The 24,921-nt window shown below is 53.0% G+C and overlaps 1 protein-coding gene across 1 annotated transcript in view; it reads left to right on the plus strand.

The window, feature by feature from the left end:
- ZCCHC14 (zinc finger CCHC-type containing 14) overlaps positions 1-23,207 on the plus strand; it is a 28,885-nt gene extending 5,678 nt beyond the window's left edge. Inside the window, exons 2-14 of the mRNA XM_073659725.1 lie at positions 3-755; positions 3,135-3,258; positions 12,041-12,114; positions 13,580-13,651; positions 14,522-14,628; positions 14,711-14,805; positions 14,886-14,940; positions 15,019-15,274; positions 17,249-17,340; positions 18,023-18,147; positions 18,245-18,388; positions 19,064-20,476; positions 21,709-23,207. Of these exons, the coding sequence (XP_073515826.1) occupies positions 186-755; positions 3,135-3,258; positions 12,041-12,114; positions 13,580-13,651; positions 14,522-14,628; positions 14,711-14,805; positions 14,886-14,940; positions 15,019-15,274; positions 17,249-17,340; positions 18,023-18,147; positions 18,245-18,388; positions 19,064-20,476; positions 21,709-21,764 (3,183 nt within the window). The 5' untranslated portion in view covers positions 3-185 and the 3' untranslated portion in view covers positions 21,765-23,207. The remainder of the gene's footprint in view (positions 1-2; positions 756-3,134; positions 3,259-12,040; positions 12,115-13,579; positions 13,652-14,521; positions 14,629-14,710; positions 14,806-14,885; positions 14,941-15,018; positions 15,275-17,248; positions 17,341-18,022; positions 18,148-18,244; positions 18,389-19,063; positions 20,477-21,708) is intronic.
- Positions 23,208-24,921: the final 1,714 nt, after the last annotated feature.

The raw sequence follows: 24,921 nt of genomic DNA on the forward strand, positions 1-24,921 counted from the left end.
AGGGGCCATGATCGCGGCTTGGTGAGCGGAGGATGCATCAGTCGGAGACGTCCCGGTGAGAGCGCCCCCCGGCAGCAGCTCACAGCCCCAGAGGAGAAGGAGGAGGTGGGCCGCACCAGACTAGGAGGCGGCATCTACACGTATCTCAGAAAGCGCAGGCTCAGCCGCCGAGTGTCGGGGACACCATGGTGGAGAAGCAGCGCTGCCCCTTGCAGAGGGATGGCGTGTACCGCTGGTTCTCAGAGCTTTCCTCCTCCCAGCGCATCGAGTTCCTGTGTGGCCTTCTGGACCTCTGTCTCCCGCTGGAGCTGCGCTTCTTGGGCTCTTGCTTGGAGGACCTGGCCCGCAAAGACTATCACTCGCTGCGGGACTCTGAGATCAAGGCTAACAACCCGGCCGACCTGGGCAGCCTCACCAATCTGGCGGATGAGGTGGTGCGCAGCAAACTACTGGTGTCCCTGGCTCTGCTGGCCTCTGACAACCGAGAGGCGGCAGGTGTGCTATGCCGGACCCTCACCCTCATCGACTCCATCATTAACAACCTGGGCCTTCAGCTCAATGAGGGCCGCACCGGGGATGAATTCCTGCTGCTCTTTACCATGGCCACCAACCATCCAGCCTTCAGCTTCCATCAAAAGCAGCTGCTGCGCAAAGAGCTGGCCCACATCCAGGGGAGGCACGGTACCAGCACAGGACCCCCGACTATGCCCACCGCTACCACCACCACTGTCAGCAGCAGCAAGGGCTGCATCAAGGTAACTGCCTGCCTGGCCTCCTGTCTCTGACCCCCTGGCAGTTTGTTTCTGCCTACTAGTCTCCTTGGCCACCTGTTTCTATTTTTTTCCTGTGCGCCTGTTTTTCTGACAGTTTGTACCTGCCTGCCCCTTCCCCTTAGTCGCCTGTCATTTTAATTGCCTGCTGCTTTGTCCCTATGGCTACTTTATCCTGCCTGTTTCCTTTGACAGGTGTCTGTCACTTTGTTACCCTGGCCTCCTCTTCCTGTCTACATGTCTCTAAGGCCATATGTTTTTCTTGTTGCCTGTCTGCCCCTGGGTTGCCTGCTGCTCTGTTCCCCTGGCCCCCTTTATGCTGCCTGCTGCTCTGTTCCCCCGGCCCCCTTTATGCTGCCTGCTGCTCTGTTCCCCCGGCCCCCCTTTATGCTGCCTGCTGCTCTGTTCCACCGGCCCCCCTTTATGCTGCCTGCTGCTCTGTTCCCCCGGCCCCCCTTTATGCTGCCTGCTGCTCTGTTCCCCCGGCCCCCCTTTATGCTGCCTGCTGCTCTGTTCCCCCGGCCCCCCTTTATGCTGCCTGCTGCTCTGTTCCCCCGGCCCCCCTTTATGCTACCTGCTGCTCTGTTCCCCCCGCCCCCCTTTATGCTGCCTGCTGCTGTTCCCCCCGCCCCCCTTTATGCTGCCTGCTGCTCTGTTCCTCCGGCCCCCCTTTATGCTGCCTGCTGCTCTGTTCCTCCGGCCCCCTTTATGCTGCCTGCTGCTCTGTTCCCCCCGCCCCCCTTTATGCTGCCTGCTGCTCTGTTCCCCCCGCCCCCCTTTATGCTGCCTGCTGCTCTGTTCCCCCCGCCCCCCTTTATGCCGCCTGCTGCTCTGTTCCTCCGGCCCCCCTTTATGCCGCCTGCTGCTCTGTTCCCCCGGCCCCCCTTTATGCTGCCTGCTGCTCTGTTCCCCCGGCCCCCCTTTATGCTGCCTGCTGCTCTGTTCCTCCGGCCCCCCTTTATGCTGCCTGCTGCTCTGTTCCTCCGGCCCCCCTTTATGCTGCCTGCTGCTCTGTTCCTCCGGCCCCCCTTTATGCTGCCTGCTGCTCTGTTCCTCCGGCCCCCTTTATGCTGCCTGCTGCTCTGTTCCCCCGGCCCCCCTTTATGCTGCCTGCTGCTCTGTTCCCCCGGCCCCCCTTTATGCTGCCTGCTGCTCTGTCCCCTCCGGCCCCCTTTATGCTGCCTGCTGCTCTGTTCCCCCGGCCCCCCTTTATGCCGCCTGCTGCTCTGTTCCCCCGGCCCCCCTTTATGCTGCCTGCTGCTCTGTTCCCCCGGCCCCCCTTTATGCTGCCTGCCCGTCCCTTTTGCTTGTTGCTCTGGCCCCATGGTTGCCTGCTCCTGCCAGTCCCATCGGCCGCCTGTCGCTCTGCCTGACCAGCCACCTGTCGGTCACATTGTACTCGTGTTTCGAGGGCACGGTCAGTCACGTTTTGCCGCTCTCCTAGTCAGTGGCCTTATTTACTGGGGTTCAGCATTATCCCAGATGTCATGTGAGGACGCGGCCTGTGATTGGCCTTATCTTCAGTGGATTCCTGTGCGATTGTCACTGCCCGCAATCACTTATCTGCCACCTGCTGACCTTGGTGAAAGAGGAGGCCACGAGCAACGTGTGCCCGGCCGGAGGCTCGTCGGGGAAATGTCACTCACTTGGCAGTCAGACGCTGCCTTCTATACATAGCATTGGGGGCATGTGCCCGCAGGTATGAAGGAGCGATGGCCGCTACACTCTGCCGCATGAAAATATCAGGCCTGGCCAACAATAGAGGAGATTCCCCTTTAACAATTTTTTTCAGTTTTTTTTCTTGCTTGACATGTGAGTGGAAAGATTGAGTGTTGTGTCTGTGCGGCCCGAGCTCCGGCGCTGTACACGTCGCTTCCTGCAGAGCCAACTCACTGCCGGGACTAATGGGGCTCATTAGAAATTGTATATACGTGCCCCCCGTGCCTGACTTTGTTCGGTTTGCTATAAATAAAGTTTATTCAGAGTAGAAATAAACGTTTTGCAACTTTCTAGTAAACTATCAGTTTTTCACTGTTTTCAAGACCTCAGTTTAGTGCAATTGTTTCCAGTCTCAGCCGCCGGATCACTGGCCCGATACAGTGTACATCCTATATAAGCTCTGTTCACACCTGCCATATTTATTTCCACTTTTGGATTCACTTTGGGATAATAAAAGCAGAAATAAAATGATTCAGTACAGGATGTAATGTTCTTTATTGGACAATTCCTGTAAGAATCCCAATAGAAAAACCTAAATTGCAATTTTTTTTATCTTTCCAGTTGACACCATAAACTGATCCACAGTCGCCTAATGCCAGCAGTAAATCGTCCTGGGTGATATTCTGTATCTGCTTTGTCTTACAGATGACCTCAAGAACAGAGACCCCGAGCAACAGCGTCGGGAACAGCCTAGCAAATGCACTGCACACCTCCGCACATTCCATAGACGACCCTGTACCCAAGAGGCCTTCCGGAAAGCACGCCAAAGGTAAGACGACATCACAGCAGGGAGACGCTGCAAGGCTGGCCTTCACTAAGCAGTGTCATGTGAGCCGGGCAGCAGCCTCCCTGCCAAGCACGTACAGTACAGACCAAAAGTTTGGACACACCTTCTCATTTAAAGATTTTTCTGTATATTCATGACTATGAAAATTGTACATTCACACTGAAGGCATCAAAACTATGAATTACCACATGTGGAATTATATACTTAACAAAAAAGTGTGAAACAACGGAAAATATGTCTTATATTCTAGGTTCTTCACAGTAGCCACCTTTTGCTTTGATGACTGCTTTGCACACTCTTGGCATTCTCTTGATGAGCTTCAAGAGGTAGTCACCGGAAATGGTCTTCCAACAATCTTGAAGGAGTTCCCAGAGATGCTTAGCACTTGTTGGCCCTTTTGCCTTCACTCTGCGGTCCAGCTCACCCCAAACCATCTCGATTGGGTTCAGGTCTGGTGACTGTGGAGGCCAGGTCATCTGGCGTAGCCCCCCATCACTCTCCTGCTTGGTCAAATAGCCCTTACACAGCCTGGAGGAGTGTTTGGGGTCATTGTCCTGTTGAAAAATAAATGATGGTCCAACTAAACGCAAACCGGATGGAATAGCATGCCGCTGCAAGATGCTGTGGTAGCCATGCTGGTTCAGTAGGCCTTCAATTTTGAATAAATCCCCAACAGTGTCACCAGCAAAGCCCCCCCACACCATCACACCTCCTCCTCCATGCTTCACGGTGGGAACCAGGCATGTAGAGTCCATCCGTTCACCTTTTCTGCGTCGCACAAAGACACGGTGGTTGGAACCAAAGATCTCAAATTTGGACTCATCAGACCAAAGCACAGATTTCCACTGGTCTAATGTCCATTCAATGTGTTCTTTAGCCCAAACTTGTCTCTTCTGCTTGTTGCCTGTCCTTAGCAGTGGTTTCCTAGCAGCTATTTTACCATGAAGGCCGGCTGCACAAAGTCTCCTCTTAACAGTTGTTGAAGAGATGTGTCTGCTGCTAGAACTCTGTGTGGCATTGACCTGGTCTCTAATCTGAGCTGCTGTTAACCTGCGATTTCTGAGGCTGGTGACTCGGATAAACTTATCCTCAGAAGCAGAGGTGACTATTGGTCTTCCTTTCCTGGGGCGGTTCTCATGTGAGTCAGTTTCTTTGTAGCCCTTGATGGTTTTTGCAACTGCACTTGGGGACACATTCAAAGTTTCCCCAATTTTTCAGACTGACTGACCTTCATTTCTTAAAGTAATGATGGCCACTTGTTTTTCTTTACTTAGCTGCTTTTTTCTTGCCATAATACAAATTCTAACAGTCTATTCCGTAGGACTATCAGCTGTGTATCCACCAGACTTCTGCACAACACAACTGATGGTCCCAACCCCATTTATAAGGCAAGAAATCCCACTTATTAAACCTGACAGGGCACACCTGTGAAGTGAAGACCATTTCCGGTGACTACCTCTTGAAGCTCATCAAGAGAATGCCAAGAGTGTGCAAAGCAGTCATCAAAGCAAAAGGTGGCTACTGTGAAGACCCTAGAATATAAGACATATTTTCAGTTGTTTCACACTTTTTTGTTAAGTATATAATTCCACATGTGGTAATTCATAGTTTTGATGCCTTCAGTGTGAATGAACAATTTTCATAGTCAAGAAAATACAGAAAAATCTTTAAATGAGAAGGTGTGTCCAAACTTTTGGTCTGTACTGTATGTACTTAGGGAATCCGGTCCATGGTCCCTTCTATCCACCATGCTTTACATTCAAGCCACCCCGGGTGTCCTGATATATTGTAGGATTTACAGTGGGTACGGAAGATATTCAGACCCCTTTAAATTTTTCACTCTTTGTTTCTTTGCAGCCACTTGGTAAATTCTAAAAAGTTCATTTTTTGTTCTCATTAAAGTCCACTCTGCACCCCATCTTGACTGAAAAAAACAGAAATGCATAAACTGAAATATCACATGGTCATAAGTATTCAGACCCTTTGCTCAGTATTGAGTAGAAGCCCCCTTTTGAGCTAGTACAGCCATGAGTCTTCTTGGGAATGATGCAATAAGTTTTTCACACCTGGATTTGGGGATCCTCTGCCATTTTTCCTTGCAGATCCTCTCCAGTTCCATCAGGTTGGATGGTGAATGTTGGTGGACAGCCATTTTCAGATCTCTCCAGAGATGCTCAATTGGGTTGAGGTCAGGGCTCTGGCTGGGCCAGTCAAGAATGGTCACAGAGTTGTTCTGAAGCCACTCCTTTTGTTATTTTAGCTGTGTGCTTAGGATCATTGTCTCTGGAAGAGGTTTTCATCCAGGATATCTCTGTACTTGACCGCATTCATGTTTCCTTCAATTACAACCAGTCGTCCTGTCCCTGCAGCTGAAAAACACCCCCATAGCATGATGCTGCCACCACCATGTTTCACTGTTGGGATTGTATTGGGCAGGTGATGAGCAGTGCCTGGTTTTCTCCACACATACCGCTTAGAATTATCACCAAAAAGTTCTATCTTTGTCTCATCAGACCAGAGAATCTTATTTCTCATAGTCTGGGAGTCCTTCATGTGTTTTTGAGCAAACTCTATGTGGGCTTTCATATGTCTTGCACTGAGGAGAGGGTTCCATTGGGTCACTCTGCCATAAAGGCCCGACTGGTGGAGGGCTGCAGTGATTGTTGACTTTGTGGAACTTTCTCCCATCTCCCTACTGCATCTCTGGAGCTCAGCCACAGTGATCTTGGGGTTCTTCTTTACCTCTCTCACCAAGGCTCTTCTCCCACGATTGCTCAGTTTGGCTGGAATTCCAGGTCTAGGGAGACTTCTGGTGGTCCCAAACTTCTTCCATTTAAGGATTATGGAGGCCACTGTGCTCTTAGGAACCTTGAGTAACGCAGACATTCCTTTGTAACCTTGGCCAGATCTGTGCCTTGCCACAATTCTGTCTCTGAGCTCCTTGAGCAGTTCCTTTGAGCTGATGATTCTCATTTGGTCTGACATGCACTGGGAGCTGTGAGGTCTTATATAGACAGGTGTGCGCCTTTCCAAATCAAGTCCTAACAGTTTAATTAAACACAGCTGGACTCTAATGAAGGAGTAGAACCATCTCAAGGAGGATCACAAGGAAATGGACAGCATGAGACTTAAATATGAGTGTCTGAGCAAAGGGTCTGAATACTTATGACCATGTGATATTTCAGTTTTTCTTTTTTAATAAATTTTCAAAAATTTCTACATTTCTGCTTTTTTCAGTGAAGATGGGGCGCAGAGTGTACATTAATGAGAAAAAAATGAACTTTTTAGAATTTACCAAATGGCTGCAATGAAACAAGAGTGAAAAATTTAAAGGGGTCTGAATACTTTCCGGACCCACTGTATAGAGGGTCCGTGTGTCCTTCCGTCCTCCATGCTTTACATACAGGCCGCCCCGCGTGTCCTGATATAGTGTAGGATATGTAGTGGGTCCGTGGCCCCTTCCATCCACCATGCTTTACATACAGGCCGCCCCGCGTGTCCTGATATAGTGTAGGATATGTAGTGGGTCCGTGGCCCCTTCCATCCACCATGCTTTACATACAGGCCGCCCCACGTGTCCTGATATAGTGTAGGATATGTAGAGGGTCCGTGGCCCCTTCCATCCACCATGCTTTACATACAGGCCGCCCCGCGTGTCCTGATATAGTGTAGGATATGTAGTGGGTCCGTGGCCCCTTCCATCCACCATGCTTTACATACAGGCCGCCCCGCGTGTCCTGATATAGTGTAGGATATGTAGTGGGTCCGTGGCCCCTTCCATCCACCATGCTTTACATACAGGCCGCCCCGCGTGTCCTGATATAGTGTAGGATATGTAGTGGGTCCGTGGCCCCTTCCATCCACCATGCTTTACATACAGGCCGCCCCACGTGTCCTGATATAGTGTAGGATATGTAGAGGGTCCGTGGCCCCTTCCATCCACCATGCTTTACATACAGGCCGCCCCGCGTGTCCTGATATAGTGTAGGATATGTAGAGGGTCCGTGGCCCCTTCCATCCACCATGCTTTACATACAGGCCGCCCCGCGTGTCCTGATATAGTGTAGGATATGTAGTGGGTCCGTGGCCCCTTCCATCCACCATGCTTTACATACAGGCCGCCCCACGTGTCCTGATATAGTGTAGGATATGTAGAGGGTCCGTGGCCCCTTCCATCCACCATGCTTTACATACAGGCCGCCCCGCGTGTCCTGATGTAGTGTAGGATATGTAGTGGGTCCGTGGCCCCTTCCATCCACCATGCTTTACATACAGGCCGCCCCGCGTGTCCTGATATAGTGTAGGATATGTAGTGGGTCCGTGGCCCCTTCCATCCACCATGCTTTACATACAGGCCGCCCCGCGTGTCCTGATATAGTGTAGGATATGTAGAGGGTCCGTGGCCCCTTCCATCCACCATGCTTTACATACAGGCCGCCCCGCGTGTCCTGATATAGTGTAGGATATGTAGAGGGTCCGTGGCCCCTTCCATCCACCATGCTTTACATACAGGCCGCCCCGCGTGTCCTGATATAGTGTAGGATATGTAGAGGGTCCGTGGTCCCTTCCGTCCACCATGCTTTACATACCGGCCGCCCCGCGTGTCCTTATATAGTGTAGGATATGAACCCCTCTGATTGGGGCCAGGACAGTGGGAACGTGCCTCCCTCGCACACTGATCACACCGCCGTGTACCGCTCCTGTCTGGACTTGCTGCTGTAATGTGTTCTCCTCCTTCCAGTTCTCTTTTTGCCTCCGGACGTTTCTTCTTGGTGCTTTTGATTGTTTTTGTTGTACTTTGCGGTTCACACACAGAGTAAAGTCCTCATGACAAGTTTTACCGTGGACGTTGAGTTTACGGTGCAGTCGTGTGGAATCAGCGGCGCCCGGGGTGGTCAGTCGTTAGCTCCTCCATAGAAAGCAAGCATTAAAGGGCAGGTCCCACATTCATGGCTGATAGGTGGAGGGTCCTTTTAGCAATCCTAGATGGCAAATGTCTCTTTAGCCCCCCATACACATTAGACTGATGTCGGCCGCTCCTGCTGATATCGACACTCTAAAGTGTATGGGGGGGTTTAGGCCTCATCTAATCATAGGCCCAGCTGGAAGTGAGTATTGGGTAACCCATTTATGATCAGATTTTGGGGTTCTGTCTGGGCCGGGGGGCTCCTCACTGTGACGCCTCGGCACATGGACGTCTCTGTGTCTTATTTCTGATCTTGGTTGCTCTGATATCTGATCTCCGCAGAGCATTGCGTTATCGTAGATCGCTGATTCAAGCCAAGGCATGCGGCCCCGACAGCTGCGCGGACCCTTAATCTGCTATGTGGACACGTTAACTCTGTCACTGCTGGAGGGAGCACTGCGCCACCATGATCTTGGAGTAATGTTCTGTATGATCAGATTGTGGGACGGCCGCCATTGCCCCGCGTGTTACCGTAGCATTCGCCGCACGGAGCGAGCGGTGGATCTCTATGAGGGGGATTCTGCGGTCCGGACCCCCCTATTTGTACCAATCTGGTGCAGCTGTTGCCTCTACATGGCATTAGCAATGTGGGGGGGCACCCTGTGTCATTTGATCTGTCTTTGCAGCTGCCCTTGGGGAGGGGGGTCCACATTTCATTCCCCCCAGAACTTAGTGTGTGCCCCTTTTAAGCGTGACTTTTGCAGAATGAAGCTCAAAGTTGACATTTCTTTTTCTCGAGCCCATAGGCCCCCCGACCCTCCCCCCGTGAGCAGTGTAAAGCCGAGAGCCAAGGCGGCCAATTAAGTCGACGTGTTTCCGTCCAATTTCTGCTGGAAATGCTTATTTTGTGACGTTGCCGCCTCGTCCTGGTTATTTGTCCGGCATTATGCTGATCCTGCATTAATAGAAATTACAGCTGTGCTTGGGGGCTGGGGGGATTCCTGCCTGGCCGCAGCCCACAAACTGCACATTGTAAGCTGGAAGCGCCGCGACGAGATGTGAGGCGCGGCCATACTGCGGGGTGCGAGGCACGTCGGTTGCTGCGAGGCGCGTCGGTTGCTGCGGGATGCGAGGCGCGTCGGTTGCTGCGGGACGCGAGGCGCGTCGGTTGCTGCGGGACGCGAGGCGCGTCGGTACGAGCCGGAGATGGCATCAGACGGGGACACGTTGCAGCCACACGTTAAATATCTGCCAACAACCCCGGGGATTGATCTCCATTCTCTGCAGCACTCCTGTGTGTGATGAGACTTGGAGCTGTGCTCATCCAGGGCCTGCTGGTTCATGAATGGAAGGTCAGCGCAGGAGAGAAGTGACTTTACCCCTGCCACTATATGCCATGTAGTGTCTGACAGCCTATGGGCATTAATTGTTGTCAGCCACCTAGAACAGGGCACCGGCGTCTCGGCCATAGTTCTATAGTTTTTGTGCCGGAGTCTGAGATCAGCGGCGTGGACGGCCGGGGCGCCCCTTCTCCGCGCCCGAGGTCTAGACGATGGCGGAGTGGAATTTGTGTGGATAATCACATCTGGCGGCGCGGCCCCGTCCGGGGATGAATCATGGCTGGCGCTGCAGCAGATGGAAGCGTTTCACTCCCCGTGTTCTGTGCGGAAACCATGTGCCGGCACAATGGACGCTTTCTTTGATCTGCATTTGCTGACATCGGATGTTTTCTGCGGCCGGCGCGCTCTGTGCTGGCGGAGCTGTGTGCCCGGGGGGCGCTCACGTGCGGGGTCTCTGCTCCTCTGCCGGAGTCACCATTGTGTCTGGATCACTTGTTCTTTCCATCTAGAAACTAACTCAGACAATGAAAAGTGCGAACGCAGCAAATGTCTAGTGTGCGGCCAGAGAGGGGGCTGCCAATCACTGCGTCCGCATGGTAACAGCTACCCAGCTTTCCCAGACTCCTGAATGCCAGATGGCACCTATCAGACGTATGCTGGATGATCATGGCAGTATTCGGACTGATGGCTGATAACAGGGAACAGTAGGGTACTCCGGATTCCAGGACTCTCGCTGTATTTATGGCTTAGTGATATCTATGCTCTTCATGGGGGGTGCAGACCCCTACATCCACGTCCGCCCTGTTCCTGCCTGGTCGCTGCTTGTGGCGCCGTCATCTCAGCAGCTTTTCCTGAATAAACAGTTGGACAGAGAGCGAGTGTTCTGCCGTCACCGGGACCCTTCGAGGCGTCCGCCACATCCGGGGAAGGATCAATCTGTGGTGGATGATTGTGCACTGAATCCGGGGGAGACCTGAAAGGTTACAGGGGCCTTACCTGATATCAGGTATTCACAGAATGCACGCCGGATCATACAGGATCACAGAAAACTCCGCTTTCACACAGCGCCCCACCTGACCACAGGTTGGGTCTGGTATTACAGCTCTGATGCATGGAAAAGAATGGGCTTACACTGTAATACCACACACGACCTGGGCATAGGGGTGGCGCTATTGAATGAGCAGCTATATTTTTCTGATCCTGCGCTGAATGTCCGAGGGCTGATCATGGAGACCCTCCGTACATCCCCCCCCGTTACAGGGCGCACGTGTATGTGCACCGACAGCCCTGATGTCAGGCGGGAGTACACACAAGTGATCCCCCTTGTTATTAGGAGCCGGGGATCTAGAGGTGTCTGATAAAGGGGAAAAGCGGAACTGCGTCCAGAAGGCTTCACTTCATAATGAGACTTCTTGCAGATTTCTACTTTACATTGTTTAATTTCTGAGCATTTTTATATCTCTGCTTCTTGTCAGTGAATGGAAACGTCCTGTTTACACCCCAGAAACTGAAGGCCTGATCTGATAGTGAGGGTGTGCTACATTGTATCCAGCCCAGACAGGGGCCTGGCCTGTGATGTGATCAGGGCCTGGTCTGATAGTGAGGGTGTGCTACATTGTATCCAGCCCAGACAGGGGCCTGTGATGTGATCAGGGCCTGGTGTGATAGTGAGGGTGTGCTAAATTGTATCCAGCCCAGACAGGGGCCTGTGATGTGATCAGGGCCTGGTGTGATAGTGAGGGTGTGCTACATTGTATCCAGCCCAGACAGGTGCCTGTGATGTGATCAGGACCTGGTGTGATAGTGAGGGTGTGCTACATTGTATCCAGCCCAGACAGGGGCCTGTGATGTGATCAGGGCCTGGTGTGATAGTGAGGGTGTGCTACATTGTATCCAGCCCAGACAGGGGCCTGTGATGTGATCAGGGCCTGGTGTGATAGTGAGGGTGTGCTACATTGTATCCAGCCCAGACAGGGGCCTGTGATGTGATCAGGGCCTGGTCTGATAGTGAGGGTGTGCTACATTGTATCCCGCCCAGACTGGGGCCTGTGATGTGATCAGGGCCTGGTCTGATAGTGAGGGTGTGCTACATTGTATCCAGCCCAGACAGGGACCTGTGATGTGATCAGGGCCTGTTCTGATAGTGAGGGTGTGCTACATTGTATCCAGCCCAGACAGGGGCCTGTGATGTGATCAGGACCTGGTCTGATAGTGAGGGTGTGCTACATTGTATCCAGCCCAGACCGAGGTCTGTGATGTGATCAGGGCCTGGTCTGATAGTGAGGGTTAGATACATTGTATCCAACCCAGACTGTGATGTGAGCAGCAGCCTCTTCTGTCTTCATATAGCGTCACAATGTATCAGCGCGGCAGAGAGGAGCGGAGTGTCCGGGCTCAGCCCCGGTGGCCTGACTGTGAGGTGTCACTGGGGCCAAGTACCTTTGTGATCAACGCAGTTATAATCCCCTGTAACAACAACTTTTCTCTTGGAGTCATTTTTGTTTTCTTTTTCTTTTAGTGAATGTTGAAAAAATTGAACTTAAAGGTTTGCCGCACAAGAAGAAAGACAAAAACGCAGACTGCTGCTTTGAGGTAAGAAGTGAAGGCCTAGGCCGAAGGGTTAAACCACACATATTAAGAAGTAGAAAAAGTTGTTTAGGCGCCCCCTGGTGTTACACAGTAGCTATGGCGCCCCCTGGTGTTACACAGTAGCTATGGCGCCCCCTGGTGTTACACAGTAGCTATGGCGCCCCCTGGTGTTACACAGTAGCTATGGCGCCCCCTGGGGTTACACAGTAGCTATGGCGCCCCCTGGGGTTACACAGTAGCTATGGCGCCCCCTGGGGTTACACAGTAGCTATGGCGCCCCCTGGGGTTACACAGTAGCTATGGCGCCCCCTGGGGTTACACAGTAGCTATGGCGCCCCCTGGGGTTACACAGTAGCTATGGCGCCCCCTGGCGTTACACAGTAGCTATGGCGCCCCCTGGGGTTACACAGTAGCTATGGCGCCCCCTGGGGTTACACAGTAGCTATGGCGCCCCCTGGGGTTACACAGTAGCTATGGCGCCCCCTGGGGTTACACAGTAGCTATGGCGCCCCCTGGGGTTACACAGTAGCTATGGCGCCCCCTGGGGTTACACGGTAGCTATGGCGCCCCCTGGGGTTACACGGTAGCTATGGCGCCCCCTGGGGTTACACAGTAGCTATGGCGCCCCCTGGGGTTACACAGTAGCTATGGCGCCCGCTGGGGTTACACAGTAGCTATGGCGCCTCCTGGGGTTACACAGTAGTTATGGCGTCCCCTGGTGTTGCATACTAGTTATGGCGCCCCCTAGAGTTGGTTTGAGTCCATCTGAGTTTCTCCCTAAAGTGTGCAGTGCTGGTGAGAAGAAACCGTTTCTCTTGCTCCGAGTCTTATAGCCGGCCTGTATAAGAGCAGGAATCACCCACCACCGGGACACACAATGATCTGAGTAATGGGGCTGAGCCCTGAGCATGTGAGACCACCGGTGCATGGATGATGTCAGGGAGGGCGCCATAACACCTGCACGCTGGGCATTTGTTAAAAAGCTTTCAATTGGAAAATTGCCACGTTCTGCGTCCTCTACAGACATTCATAGAGAAGTCGTGAGCTCGGCCGTGCCGCTGGGCCGTGTCACCGCTCCGAGGTAAGAGCACGGTCATTACACAGGATCATCAGGTCCCATTTCCATTTTTATTTTTCTGGAGTTCATCAAGATTATCGGGAGCCTGTCAGCGGTTTTGACCCCCAGCTTGTGGTTATATAACGGCATTAGCAGGTTTGGGGGTCACGCCTGCTGACAGTTTCCCTTTGAAGGAATTTGACTAAAGCGGTGATGTTATATGATGATTTTTAAGGTGACACAATGTAATGATTTGTTGGGGTGACCATCGCCCCTAGGGCAGTGTCCCCCAGTACGTATATGATGGCGCCTCCCTGACGATTGCAGGAAATGTTCGGTCCTTGCTTCTTCACTTCGCTGCCCCAGTAGTTATACATGTGAATGTTTCAGGTTATTGTCTCCTTACTTCAGGTATTTTGGTCCGATTCCTCGGTGTCGCTGGTCACCAAATCTTCCCCTGAAGTTACAGAGCTCATTTCTAAGGTAATGAAACTAGTAAAGCCAGGAATGATGGCGGCTGCACACGGGGTATGTGGTGCGGGTACAGCTCACCGACCATCGCGCAGAACGGGTCTCTGATATCCACTACAGACGGATCTGCAGAATAAGACAGGCGGTGAGATCCGAGCGACGAGGGACCAAGTGTGATGTCCGGACGGATAGTTCAGAGCTCCTCCAAGAAAGGAGGTTTTGTGGGGTGTTCCCTCTGTACGGCGGGTCTTGTGGGGTGTTCGGCGGGTCTTGTGGGGTGTTTCCGGCGTTCGGCGGGTCTTGTGGGGTGTTTCCGGCGTTCGGCGGCTCCTGTGGGGTGTTTCCGGCGTTCGGCGGCTCCTGTGGGGTGTTTCCGGCGTTCGGCGGCTCCTGTGGGGTGTTTCCGGCGTTCGGCGGCTCCTGTGGGGTGTTTCCGGCGTTCGGCGGCTCCTGTGGGGTGTTTCCGGCGTTCGGCGGCTCCTGTGGGGTGTTTCCGGCGTTCGGCGGCTCCTGTGGGGTGTTTCCGGCGTTCGGCGGCTCCTGTGGGGTGTTCTCAGGATACAGCAGGTCTTGTGGGGTGTTCCCGGTTATTCTCTGTGTTCTGTGGGTTATTTTTGGGATCACTGAGCGGAATGACGTACTTTGTGGGAATAGCTGCTGTTTTTCTCGATGTCCGTCCCCTTCTAACTAGATCTTGTAGATTCCTCGGTGGATCAGGGACGTCTCTGTTGATCTAGGACGTCCTGCACAATATTCGGTGGTCTTCTGTCGCCGATGATCAGAGTATATAGACATGAACTGTAATATAGGATCCAATGATGGACCCTGACTTCTGGCCGTGTACACGCTGCAGGAACGACCCTTCTGTTTGTGTCCTCGCAGCTCTCTCACGTCTTTTCGGATGATTTGGAGAAATGCATTCCTTACCGCGGGGCCGTGGACTCTTATTCCGTGGACAGACACCACGTGGATCTGGACTTGGATCACCGGTGCGCTCTCTGACTACTTGTTTTGCTCCTGTGCTTCTCGCTGTCAGCAAAGCTGCAATGACTTGTGTGTATTGTGTTGCAGGTGTTTGGGGTCTCTGCCCCCCCATGTATTAAAGAGCGACCTCATAAAGAAGTTTTTCAGTACGACATCGATCCATCAGCAGCACCAGAACCTCAGTGAGTGTCAGCGGCCATTATCTTACTATCCATCTGCTGCTCGTACAAATCCCTGATGATTGGGGTCTCGTCTCCCACAGGTCCCAGCAATCCCTCCCATGTGAAGGTCAGCACGTGTGTGGGCCCCTCTATACGGTACGTGGGGCTGAGCGGCTGGAGGTCGTGTCCCGTCTTTTTCTCGCTCAGTGTGAACGGATGTCGCTTGTATTGCAGACCGATATGTGGCGTGGCCGGCATCCAGTCTTCCCACAGCAGCATTGCCTTGCACCACGGCGGGGCCACCATGAGCCTGTCCCCGTGCTCCACCGCCGTGACCTACCGGCCTCCAGCAGAGCCCACGTCCTCCGCCGGGATACAGAGCAGCGTGCCGAGCCCGCAAACCCAGGAGCAGCAGGACATACTGGAGTGGCTCCGAAAGCTGCGGCTGCACAAGTACTACGCAGTGTTCAGCCAGCTCTCCATGAAAAAGGTAACCAGCGGCCGCTGCGGACCCCGGCCTTATCTCTGTTGCCGCGGCGGACCCCGGCCTTATCTCTGTTGCCGCGGCAGACCCCGGCCTTATCTCTGTTGCCGCGGCAGACCCCGGCCTTATCTCTGTTGCCGCGGCAGACCCCGGCCTTATCTCTGTTGCCGCGGCAGACCCCGGCCTTATCTCTGTTGCCGCGGCAGACCCCGGCCTTATCTCTGTGGCCGCGGCAGACCCCGGCCTTATCTCTGTGGCCGCGGCAGACCCCGGCCTTATCTCTGTGGCCGCGGCAGACCCCGGCCTTATCTCTGTGGCCGCGGCAGACCCCGGCCTTATCTCTGTGGCCGCGGCAGACCCCGGCCTTATCTCTGCGGCCGCGGCAGACCCCGGCCTTATCTCTGCGGCCGCGGCAGACCCCGGCCTTATCTCTGCGGCCGCGGCAGACCCCGGCCTCATCTCTGCGGCCGCGGCAGACCCCGGCCTCATCTCTGCGGCCGCGGCAGACCCCGGCCTCATCTCTGCGGCCGCGGCAGACCCCGGCCTCATCTCTGCGGCCGCGGCAGACCCCGGCCTCATCTCTGCGGCCGCGGCAGACCCCGGCCTCATCTCTGCGGCCGCGGCAGACCCCGGCCTCATCTCTGCGGCCGCGGCAGACCCCGGCCTCATCTCTGCGGCCGCGGCAGACCCCGGCCTCATCTCTGCGGCCGCGGCAGACCCCGGCCTCATCTCTGCGGCCGCGGCAGACCCCGGCCTCATCTCTGCGGCCGCGGCAGACCCCGGCCTCATCTCTGCGGCCGCGGCAGACCCCGGCCTCATCTCTGCGGCCGCGGCAGACCCCGGCCTCATCTCTGCGGCCGCGGCAGACCCCGGCCTCATCTCTGCGGCCGCGGCAGACCCCGGCCTCATCTCTGCGGCCGCGGCAGACCCCGGCCTCATCTCTGCGGCCGCGGCAGACCCCGGCCTCATCTCTGCGGCCGCGGCAGACCCCGGCCTCATCTCTGCGGCCGCGGCAGACCCCGGCCTCATCTCTGCGGCCGCGGCAGACCCCGGCCTCATCTCTGCGGCCGCGGCAGACCCCGGCCTCATCTCTGCGGCCGCGGCAGACCCCGGCCTCATCTCTGCGGCCGCGGCAGACCCCGGCCTCATCTCTGCGGCCGCGGCAGACCCCGGCCTCATCTCTGCGGCCGCGGCAGACCCCGGCCTCATCTCTGCGGCCGCGGCAGACCCCGGCCTCATCTCTGCGGCCGCGGCCGACCCCGGCCTCATCTCTGCGGCCGCGGCCGACCGCCGGCCTCATCTCTGCGGCCGACCCCGGCCGACCGCCGGCCTCATCTCTGTGGCCGCGGCAGACCCCGGCCGACCGCCGGCCTCATCTCTGCGGCCGCGGCAGACCCCGGCCGACCGCCGGCCTCATCTCTGCGGCCGCGGCAGACCCCGGCCTCATCTCTGCGGCCGACCGCCGGCCTCATCTCTGCGGCAGACCCCGGCCGACCGCCGGCCTCTCCTCTGCAGCCTCTCAGTTTTTGAGTGCGCACTTTGCTAGGAAACATGACCCATGTGCCAGCTGTGGCATACGTGACCCCTGCTTTATGATTAGGGGGTGTCTGACCTATGGGACCCTCCAATCCTGAAAATTGGTGTCACACAGTGCAGTTCACTTGCATGGAGCTATCGTGCGTTTCTCCGATGCAGCGAGTGGCCAGGAGTTCTGCTCTGCAGGGAAAGACTTTTACAGAACTGCAGCCCCTCCTGTCTACACATTCCTGGGGGTCCCGGAGGTCACACAGTGATGGACTAGTGATACCATTACATTTTCCCATGGGGAGTTTTGCCTGGATCATCTCTAGTCGGTCTCCATTGATTGCTTGATGATCGCCTCCTCCCTGCTCATTGGAGCTATTGGACGTGCTCACGTGATTTACATGGGTCTTCTGCTAATATCACGCGCTTATACATGTTCTGCATCTGTCTCCCCAGTTCTTGAGTCTCACTGAAGAAGACTTGAACAAGTTTGAGTCTCTGACGATGGGAGCAAAGAAGAAGCTGAAGACTCAGCTGGAGCTGGAGAAGTGAGTGCAGCGCCCGCTTCCTCTACCTTTGTCTATTTATGGAAATAAATTGGTAACAATGGTGGTGAAGGGATTGTGTGTTTACCGTCTCTGACACCAGAGCTGTAATTCATTCCCTTCGGAAAGTTGCAGGAAATTAGAAATAATGAATTGAAGACAACCAGGAAACCAGCGAAAAATGGAAGCTGGCGCGCGTTTCTGGATAAGTTTGTGACGTCTGTGGAAGCAGAGGAATAGTGAGGAAGCAAAGAACAAATTTGCTTCTGATTTTTTGAATTTCTTTTTTTGCTGCCCCCTTATTTTTTCTTCACCCATTTATTACTGCACCTTTTTTAAAGCTTTTTGTCACTTTTCTGTTCAGTAAAATGGAATTAGTTAGACAGTGTCAGTTGTTTTCGTCCAGTTCCTCCTTTGCAAATTTTTACAAAAGTTGCAAAATTTTTGCACAGTTGTTCTCCAATGACGCAGTGGAGTGCAAAAAACGGGGTGATTTTTTTTTCCTTTCTACTCTAAAGAGTTGCAGAAAAGTGACTTAAAAAAAAAAAAACCTTAATAGTTGAATCGGCCCCAGTGTCTGTAAGGAAACCCGGCGCGTTCACACTCCTGTACGAGCTTCTACCTCCATGATGGACTTTGGGTAGATGTGAGAGCTCACAGGTGTTTTCTGTGTTCCCTCCATCAGAGAGAAGTCTGAAAAAAGATGTCTGAATTCGGCATCGTGTGCGTTCACCAGCAGCGGCGTGGCGCGGGTCCCCCCTACCAGTCATGTCGGGTCCGTACACAATGCCCACCGCACCCATTCTCCAGGTAAGACATCGGTGCTGGCGGAGAGTGTAGGTGCCTGGCAGCGACTGTGCCCCAGCCGCCAGCCCTCCTCTGATGTAATGTCTCACTTTCCTTCTAGAATTGTCCATAGACGTGGAGCCCGCGGCCTCGCAGATGCCCCAGGAGGGCAGCTCATCGTCTGAGTATTCCAGCTCACCATCGAGCCCGATGGGACTCCAGACCCGGGACGAGAGCTCCGACAGCGCAGAGGAAATGGACCGACGTAAGGAGAATGCCGTCCTCCTCCTGAAGGGGCGCTGCGCCGTTTGATCAAAATGGTTTTGTTTTAAACAGATTAAAAATGTCGTGTTCATTCGGCGCCAGCTGAAGACTGGGTGGGCCGATCATCTAATGTGTTCAGGGGTCTTCTGACTCTGCCCTGAATGTAGATGTCAGGTGGAAAGAAGGATCGGGCATGCTGGATCTCAATATACCCTGGAGCCGGAGGAAGAGGGCGGAGAAGGGAGGACAGGGGAGTCTGGAGGTGGAGGGAGGACAGGGGAGTCTGGAGGAGAAGGGAGGACAGGAGAGTGTGGAGGGGACAGAGGTCTCTGGAGGAGGAGGAGGACAGGAGAGTGGAGGGGACAGAGGTCTCTGGAGGAGAAGGACAGGAGAGTTTGGAGGGGACAGAGGTCTCTGGAGGAGAAGGACAGGAGAGTGTGGAGGGGACAGAGGTCTCTGGAGGAGAAGGACAGGAGAGTGTGGAGGGGACAGAGGTCTCTGGAGGAGAAGGACAGGAGAGTGTGGAGGGGACAGAGGTCTCTGGAGGAGTAGGACAGGGGAGTCTGGAGGGGGACAGAGGCCGTAGTTCGTTTCCCTCTTCTATAAGTTGCTTTCCATCTTTTGGTGCTTGGCGTTAACTCCTTGAGTGCCGGCTGCTGACCCTCTTGTGTTGCAGGTCTGGGACGGCACTCGGACGGTTCGGAGAAGGAGAAGTCCGTCTTGCTTGTGAATCACTTTACATCGAGTTGCATTCGGCCGACAGCTCAGGTTTTACCAGTGCAGAACGACTGCGTTTCCAGCGCTTCGAGCCATCACCCGGCCCCCCTGCAGATCATGCCCGGGGCCCCTCCTCACATGGGGCCCCTCCACCTCATGAACACTTTGCACAAGTCAGACCGGGGCAGCACAGAGATCAAGATCCTTCAGTCTTCTCCGCACTCCCTCTTGTCTTCAGAAGAGAGGGGTAAAGCTTTGCCCGGATCCAGAAGTGGCATGAAGACAGAGAAGAGTTTTGGGAACATGCTTGTGGATGTGAAGGCCTCCTCCGGCCCGCTGCAGCCCGGTCAGGTACTTTCCATCATTCCTGACAGCAGCCCCATGCAACAAACTGTAAGCTTCGGTGTCCGGACCAAAGTGGGAAATACTCTGTCTGGGGAAAGGACGATGAAGCCGGCTCCGCAGCCGGCCCTGATGGTGGAGAGCAGCGCCCCTTCCTCCATGCCATCCACGCCAGTCTTCCACGTGACCCGCACACCCGTGAAGCTTCTCGTGTCCTCGTCGGATTCTCCTGTGGTTGGAAAGATGACTGGCACCAGTGTCTCTCCTGCAATAATTAACCCCAGAAGTGTCCTGTATACAGCCAATACCAAAGTTGCCTTTTCTGCTTTGAGCGGCTTGCCTGTTGCCCAATTGCCGGGCAACTTCTGTGCAAACAGCAATGCCACAGCCAGCAACCACAACTCCATGTCATACAGCAATGTGACCAACCATCCAAGCTGCCCCCCGGTGCCCAGCTCCAGCCCCACCGTCTCCTCCACGTCTGACAACAGCTACTACAGCGGCAATGCACCGACCATGAACATCCAGATTACCGGCCAGACCCCCGGCCACCACCACGCGCACCATCAGCCGCCACAGGCGGGCTGCACGGTCTGCAGCTCGTGTGGCTGCAGTGGCAGCTGCGGGTCGGGCAGCGTCACCGTCAATTACGGCAACTATTTCCAGCATCAGTTCTCCACCCCCTCGCTGTTCCCCTTCTCCCTAATGCCCTTCAGCCCAGTGTGCAATAATGGGTACATTAACGCCCAGCAATACAACAGCAGCGCTTCATTCCCAGTGGTGCACGCCACGCCGTACAGCAACAGCCTGAACCCGGACTCCATGCTGGCGGGGCAGCCCGGCTTCTCCTTGCCCCCCATGCAGAACTTTATCACCGGCACAGCGGGGGTCTACCAGCCTCAGGGCATGATGGGAACCATTAATGGCGCCACTCACAAAAAGAGCGGGAACATTTCATGCTACAACTGTGGGGTCAGCGGCCACCGCGCTCAGGACTGTAAGCAGCCGTCAATGGATTTCAATCAGCAAGGTGACGTACTACTCGATACCCCCCTCCATTCAGCCAGGGCTGTGCAAAGCCAAGCGGGCGGACCCCCAGCCATCAATCCAATTAATAGGGGGCAATTTAAATCCTTAGAGTCGTCCTTGGTACATGTACACACTGCTTGTAAGCTCCAACCTGGCGGCTGTCAGTCCTGATAGCCATCGGGCCCCTGCATGACGTTATCGGGGTCCCATGTCCATCATGTTAGATCTCCTATAAAGCCCGCGGGATAGAGGATGGCCATCGGGGCCCCATGTCTACCATGTTAGATGTCCTATAAAGCCCGCGGGATTGAGGATGGCCATCGGGGCCCCATGAAGCCTGCGGGATAGACGATGGCCAGTTTCACAATACACCGCAATGTATTACAACACTATGAGAATACGATGGTATTGCACTGTATTGTACGGATCATCAAGCAATATCAGGTCGGGGGGACTAATATAAAAAACATTAAAAAAAAAAAGAACAACAACAAATAATAATAAAAAAAAACTTCCCATACCTGGTAGTGACCAATCTATTAAAGTATCTAAATATTTATCCCATAATGTGAAACGGAACGAAAAAGAAATCAAAATGACACCGCCACCCAAAAACTCAACACAGTGCTAGAAAATCATTATACTTACCTCAAATCGGCATCGATCAAAACTACAGATTAAGTAGTGGGGGAAAAGACAAGCCCAAAAACTGCTCCAACGATGGGGGAAAAAAAGAAGTTACGGAAAATGGCGACAAAAATCACAACTTTTTCTTTTTTTTTTTTTGTTAGAAATGTCGTAATTTTTTGTTAACCAGTAGTAAACCCAAAAATAACTGTGTAAAGTTTGGTGTCTCCGTCTTCGTCCTGACCTGGAGAATCGCTTTCCCGAGTCATTATTACCGAACCATGAATGCCGTAAACACAAAACCCCAAAAAACAATGGCAGAATTTCGTGGTTTTTTTTTTTTTTTTTTTCCATCTTTTTTCTCCGGTTTTCTACCAAAAAAAAGTTATGGCTGTGGAAAGAAAAGCTTGTGCTTTGTAGGGATGTTATGGGGTCGTGCAGTGGAGGGTGGTCCTGGGCACCATAACTCTGTTATCACTGCCAGTCATGGACCCCTATAAAGGAAACCCCTGTCTCTCTAATTAGTGGCTAAGCTTGTGGTCTATGTAGCATTATGATATAATGGCGGCCGCCTATTAATATTTTTCCTTTTTCCCTCTCATCCAGGAACTTACCGTCTTAAGATCGCTCCTCCGCCAGACGGCCTGGACTCTGCTGACTGACGGCCCGGACCTGGGTCTCTGCTCATCTTAAGGTGCTGAAGTGATCGCCCCTCGGGGGCTGCACTTCTTTGTTGCCAAATTCTGCTTCGGACATCATTAATCTTAATGGCGTCGTGATGACCTCGGCTCGACGCCGAGAAAATGGATTCACCGGAGAAGAACTGGTTTATGGTTAGTTTTTTTTGTTTTTTTTTTTGTTATTAATCTCTCAAGTTATCTGAGACTTTTAGGGCAGCTACAAAAAAAAAAAAAAAAAAGAGGTATCAGTCCGACACCTGGTGTCCGCTCATGGCCGGGATGTGATCATTGGGATCTCGTAGATTGCACTAGGAGGGCACCGGACCGGGCATTTTATCTTTTTTTCCTTGTGGACCTTCTAAGACTGATCTCGACAGTAAACCCCATCACACTTCATCCATGAGGAATTTTTGCACTTTATTTTTTTTTTAAGTATCTTTTATATTTTATTGAATCTGTATTACAAATGGGGGGAGAACACACGACCGATAATCGGGACGGAGACTCCATGGCCGGGGCCTGGGACCCTGTGGATGACAGTATTCTCCGAGGACTTGTATCCAAGGGCTGCAAACACTACGTCTCTACCATCCATCCGTCATCTTGGAAGCCCAGGACGCAGTCTTGGAATTGTTGTTTTTTTTTTTTCTTTTCAAGATGCAAGACATTTCTTTTTCCACAGCCGTAAAGTATTGATGAAGCCGCCAAAACGACATTTAACACTAACTTCCTTTGACTCCGGGAACGGCGGCACCAACTCCTGCAAAAACCAAAGATTACGGAGGCTTCGCAGAAGGAGACCCGAAATGATTCTCGCCCCAAACTCTTGCTACATACCTGACTGGACACTACAGAAAATCCAGAATATTCTTCCCCTCCTGCCCGATGCGCGGAGTGACGATCAGAGGAGCCACTGGGATCCCGCGTGCTTGCAGTTGTATTACAGATCCGGGTTGTTTTTTACCGCTCCAGTCTACGACGTGACGCTACGTCTTGCAGATATGGCGGCACGCGGTGTTATAATCTGGAACCGCGGGTCTCCATGTGCCGCCATATAGCCACCGCACAGAAGTGACAGTGAAGCCACCACTTTTATCCTTAATCTAAATATAATGTTGGGCAAACTTGACAAAAGTTTCCATCATGGGTCACATCCAGATCCTTTACAGTCCATCTCCCTTCTGTTGGCCCTACATGAGACCCACCCAGAGCAGACAGCGTCATACAGAGATTATAATCGGGGTGTAAAGGGTTAAATGGCGTTCAGGTGATTACAGATGCAGGGGTATAATGTCAGGCTCAGGAGGGAGAAGGCGACGCTAAGCCTTAATATACTGTGATCGCCGGGCGGTGTATACAGACGGGGGGTTTATATTATAGCGGATCCACCACGATCTTTACCTTTTTTTTTTTTTTTTTTTTTTTCACACGACCTCTTTGTGCGCTGAAAGCCAAACTTTTTTTTGTTTTCTTTTTAAAAAAGAAAAAAAAGTTGAAACTTGAAATGTTTATTGACATAGAAATAATGATGTATACTAAGAAGAGGTTTTTTTTTTTTTACCCTTTTCTTCCATTTTATGTGTAAATGGCCAGTGCATAAAAATTGTTAAAAAAAAAAAAATGGAAAAAAAGGATTTTTGTTGCTGCCTATGAGGAGAAGGCGTGGGTCCCGTATGTTATCGCTCCACAGGAGGACTTTGCTGACGCGTTTCGCTGCGTCGATCAGATTTGCACCTTAATGTTTTCCCTGCTTCTGCTGGCGCCATTAATGACAGGTGCTTCGTACCGGGCCGCGGCAGCAGGTAAGCACTTCCCCTACCATTTGGCAGACCGTCTGTTTTGCTTTAGCACTTTTTTGTTAATTTACCCTTGATCATGACAGTCGAGCCCCGGGTGTTATACATTGTAGGAAGATAATACTTCGTTGCTTTAAAGAGTCTCTCCAGCTCTGCTCATGTCCACATCCGACTGTCGGGTGTCGTGACGTTGTCGGCAGAAGTGAACGGCACCGGAGCCGCCCTTTAAATTTGCTTTAAACTCTCTTACATGGAGCTGAGTGTAAATGTTAAAGGGGTTGTTCTGTCACAGACTGCTCCCCAGTTCCAATGTGGGAAACTGAAATAGGACCTGAGACTTTTATGTGGGTAAATATGGGCATAGGTTCTTGTACTGACCGATCACACAGTGTTCATAGACCACTACGGGTCCGGACTGCCCCTCCGTGCAATAATTACAGAATTTTAACCACAAAGCTCGACGTTATTCCCCTTTTTTTTTTTAATTGCCCCACTACCAAAAATCACAAACAAACCCCTTTTCACGTGCAGGAACTAATAAGAGCAGCAGATGAATACAACACTGGAGTAAGAGGATTATTCCCATATAACCGTAGCCATAAATCCTCCTGCGTGCGGGGCAGCCGGAGCCTCTGACGCGCGTGCGGGGCAGCCGGAGCCTCTGACGCGCGTGCGGGGCAGCCGGAGCCTCTGACGCGCGTGCGGCACGTATTATTATATCAGCCTCATTTTCCAGTCCAATTACCGTCATAGTATTACACTACAGGAGGATCAGCAGACAGACCCGTGTGTGCAGAGTTTGGCAGCATGGGGTCATTATTCACAGGCATCGCAGTAACAGATGCCACTAGATGTACAGCTGTTTGGCGTATTAGTTTCCTGTACGGTCAACAAAAACTGCGCACAGCGGTAAAATATATTCAGGGAGTGTGTAGCGGAGTGCTGGAGCACAGGGTCAGGGGGCATTTTTCATATTTGTATTGTTTTTGTAAAAAATAAAGTAATTGTTACGAATCAAGAAAAGCACCACGAAACTACGCTCACGTTGACTGCCCCATACATTGATGTCATCCCTGCACATGCTGTGATGTCATCTTGACTCCTCCCTATACGGTGATGTCATGTTGACTCCAACCCCTACAGTGATGTCATTCTTGCAGTTTTTACCCCTTATTTGCGGTCAATCAATAAGCACAGGCCGTGTGGGAGTGGGACATACTAAGTAAAGAGAGTACTATCCCCGCCGCGTTCACAAACACTATTTTCTTTGGAGCTGTACTCGGTGGCTGGGCGGTTCCCGGCAGTATTACGCGGCGTGCACACTCCTCCTGTACATAGTCCGT

The sequence above is a fragment of the Phyllobates terribilis genome, unplaced genomic scaffold (genome assembly GCF_046119375.1).
Source record: "Phyllobates terribilis strain yellow unplaced genomic scaffold, ASM4611937v1 Scaffold_14__1_contigs__length_39327217, whole genome shotgun sequence".
Taxonomy (NCBI): domain Eukaryota; kingdom Metazoa; phylum Chordata; class Amphibia; order Anura; family Dendrobatidae; genus Phyllobates; species Phyllobates terribilis.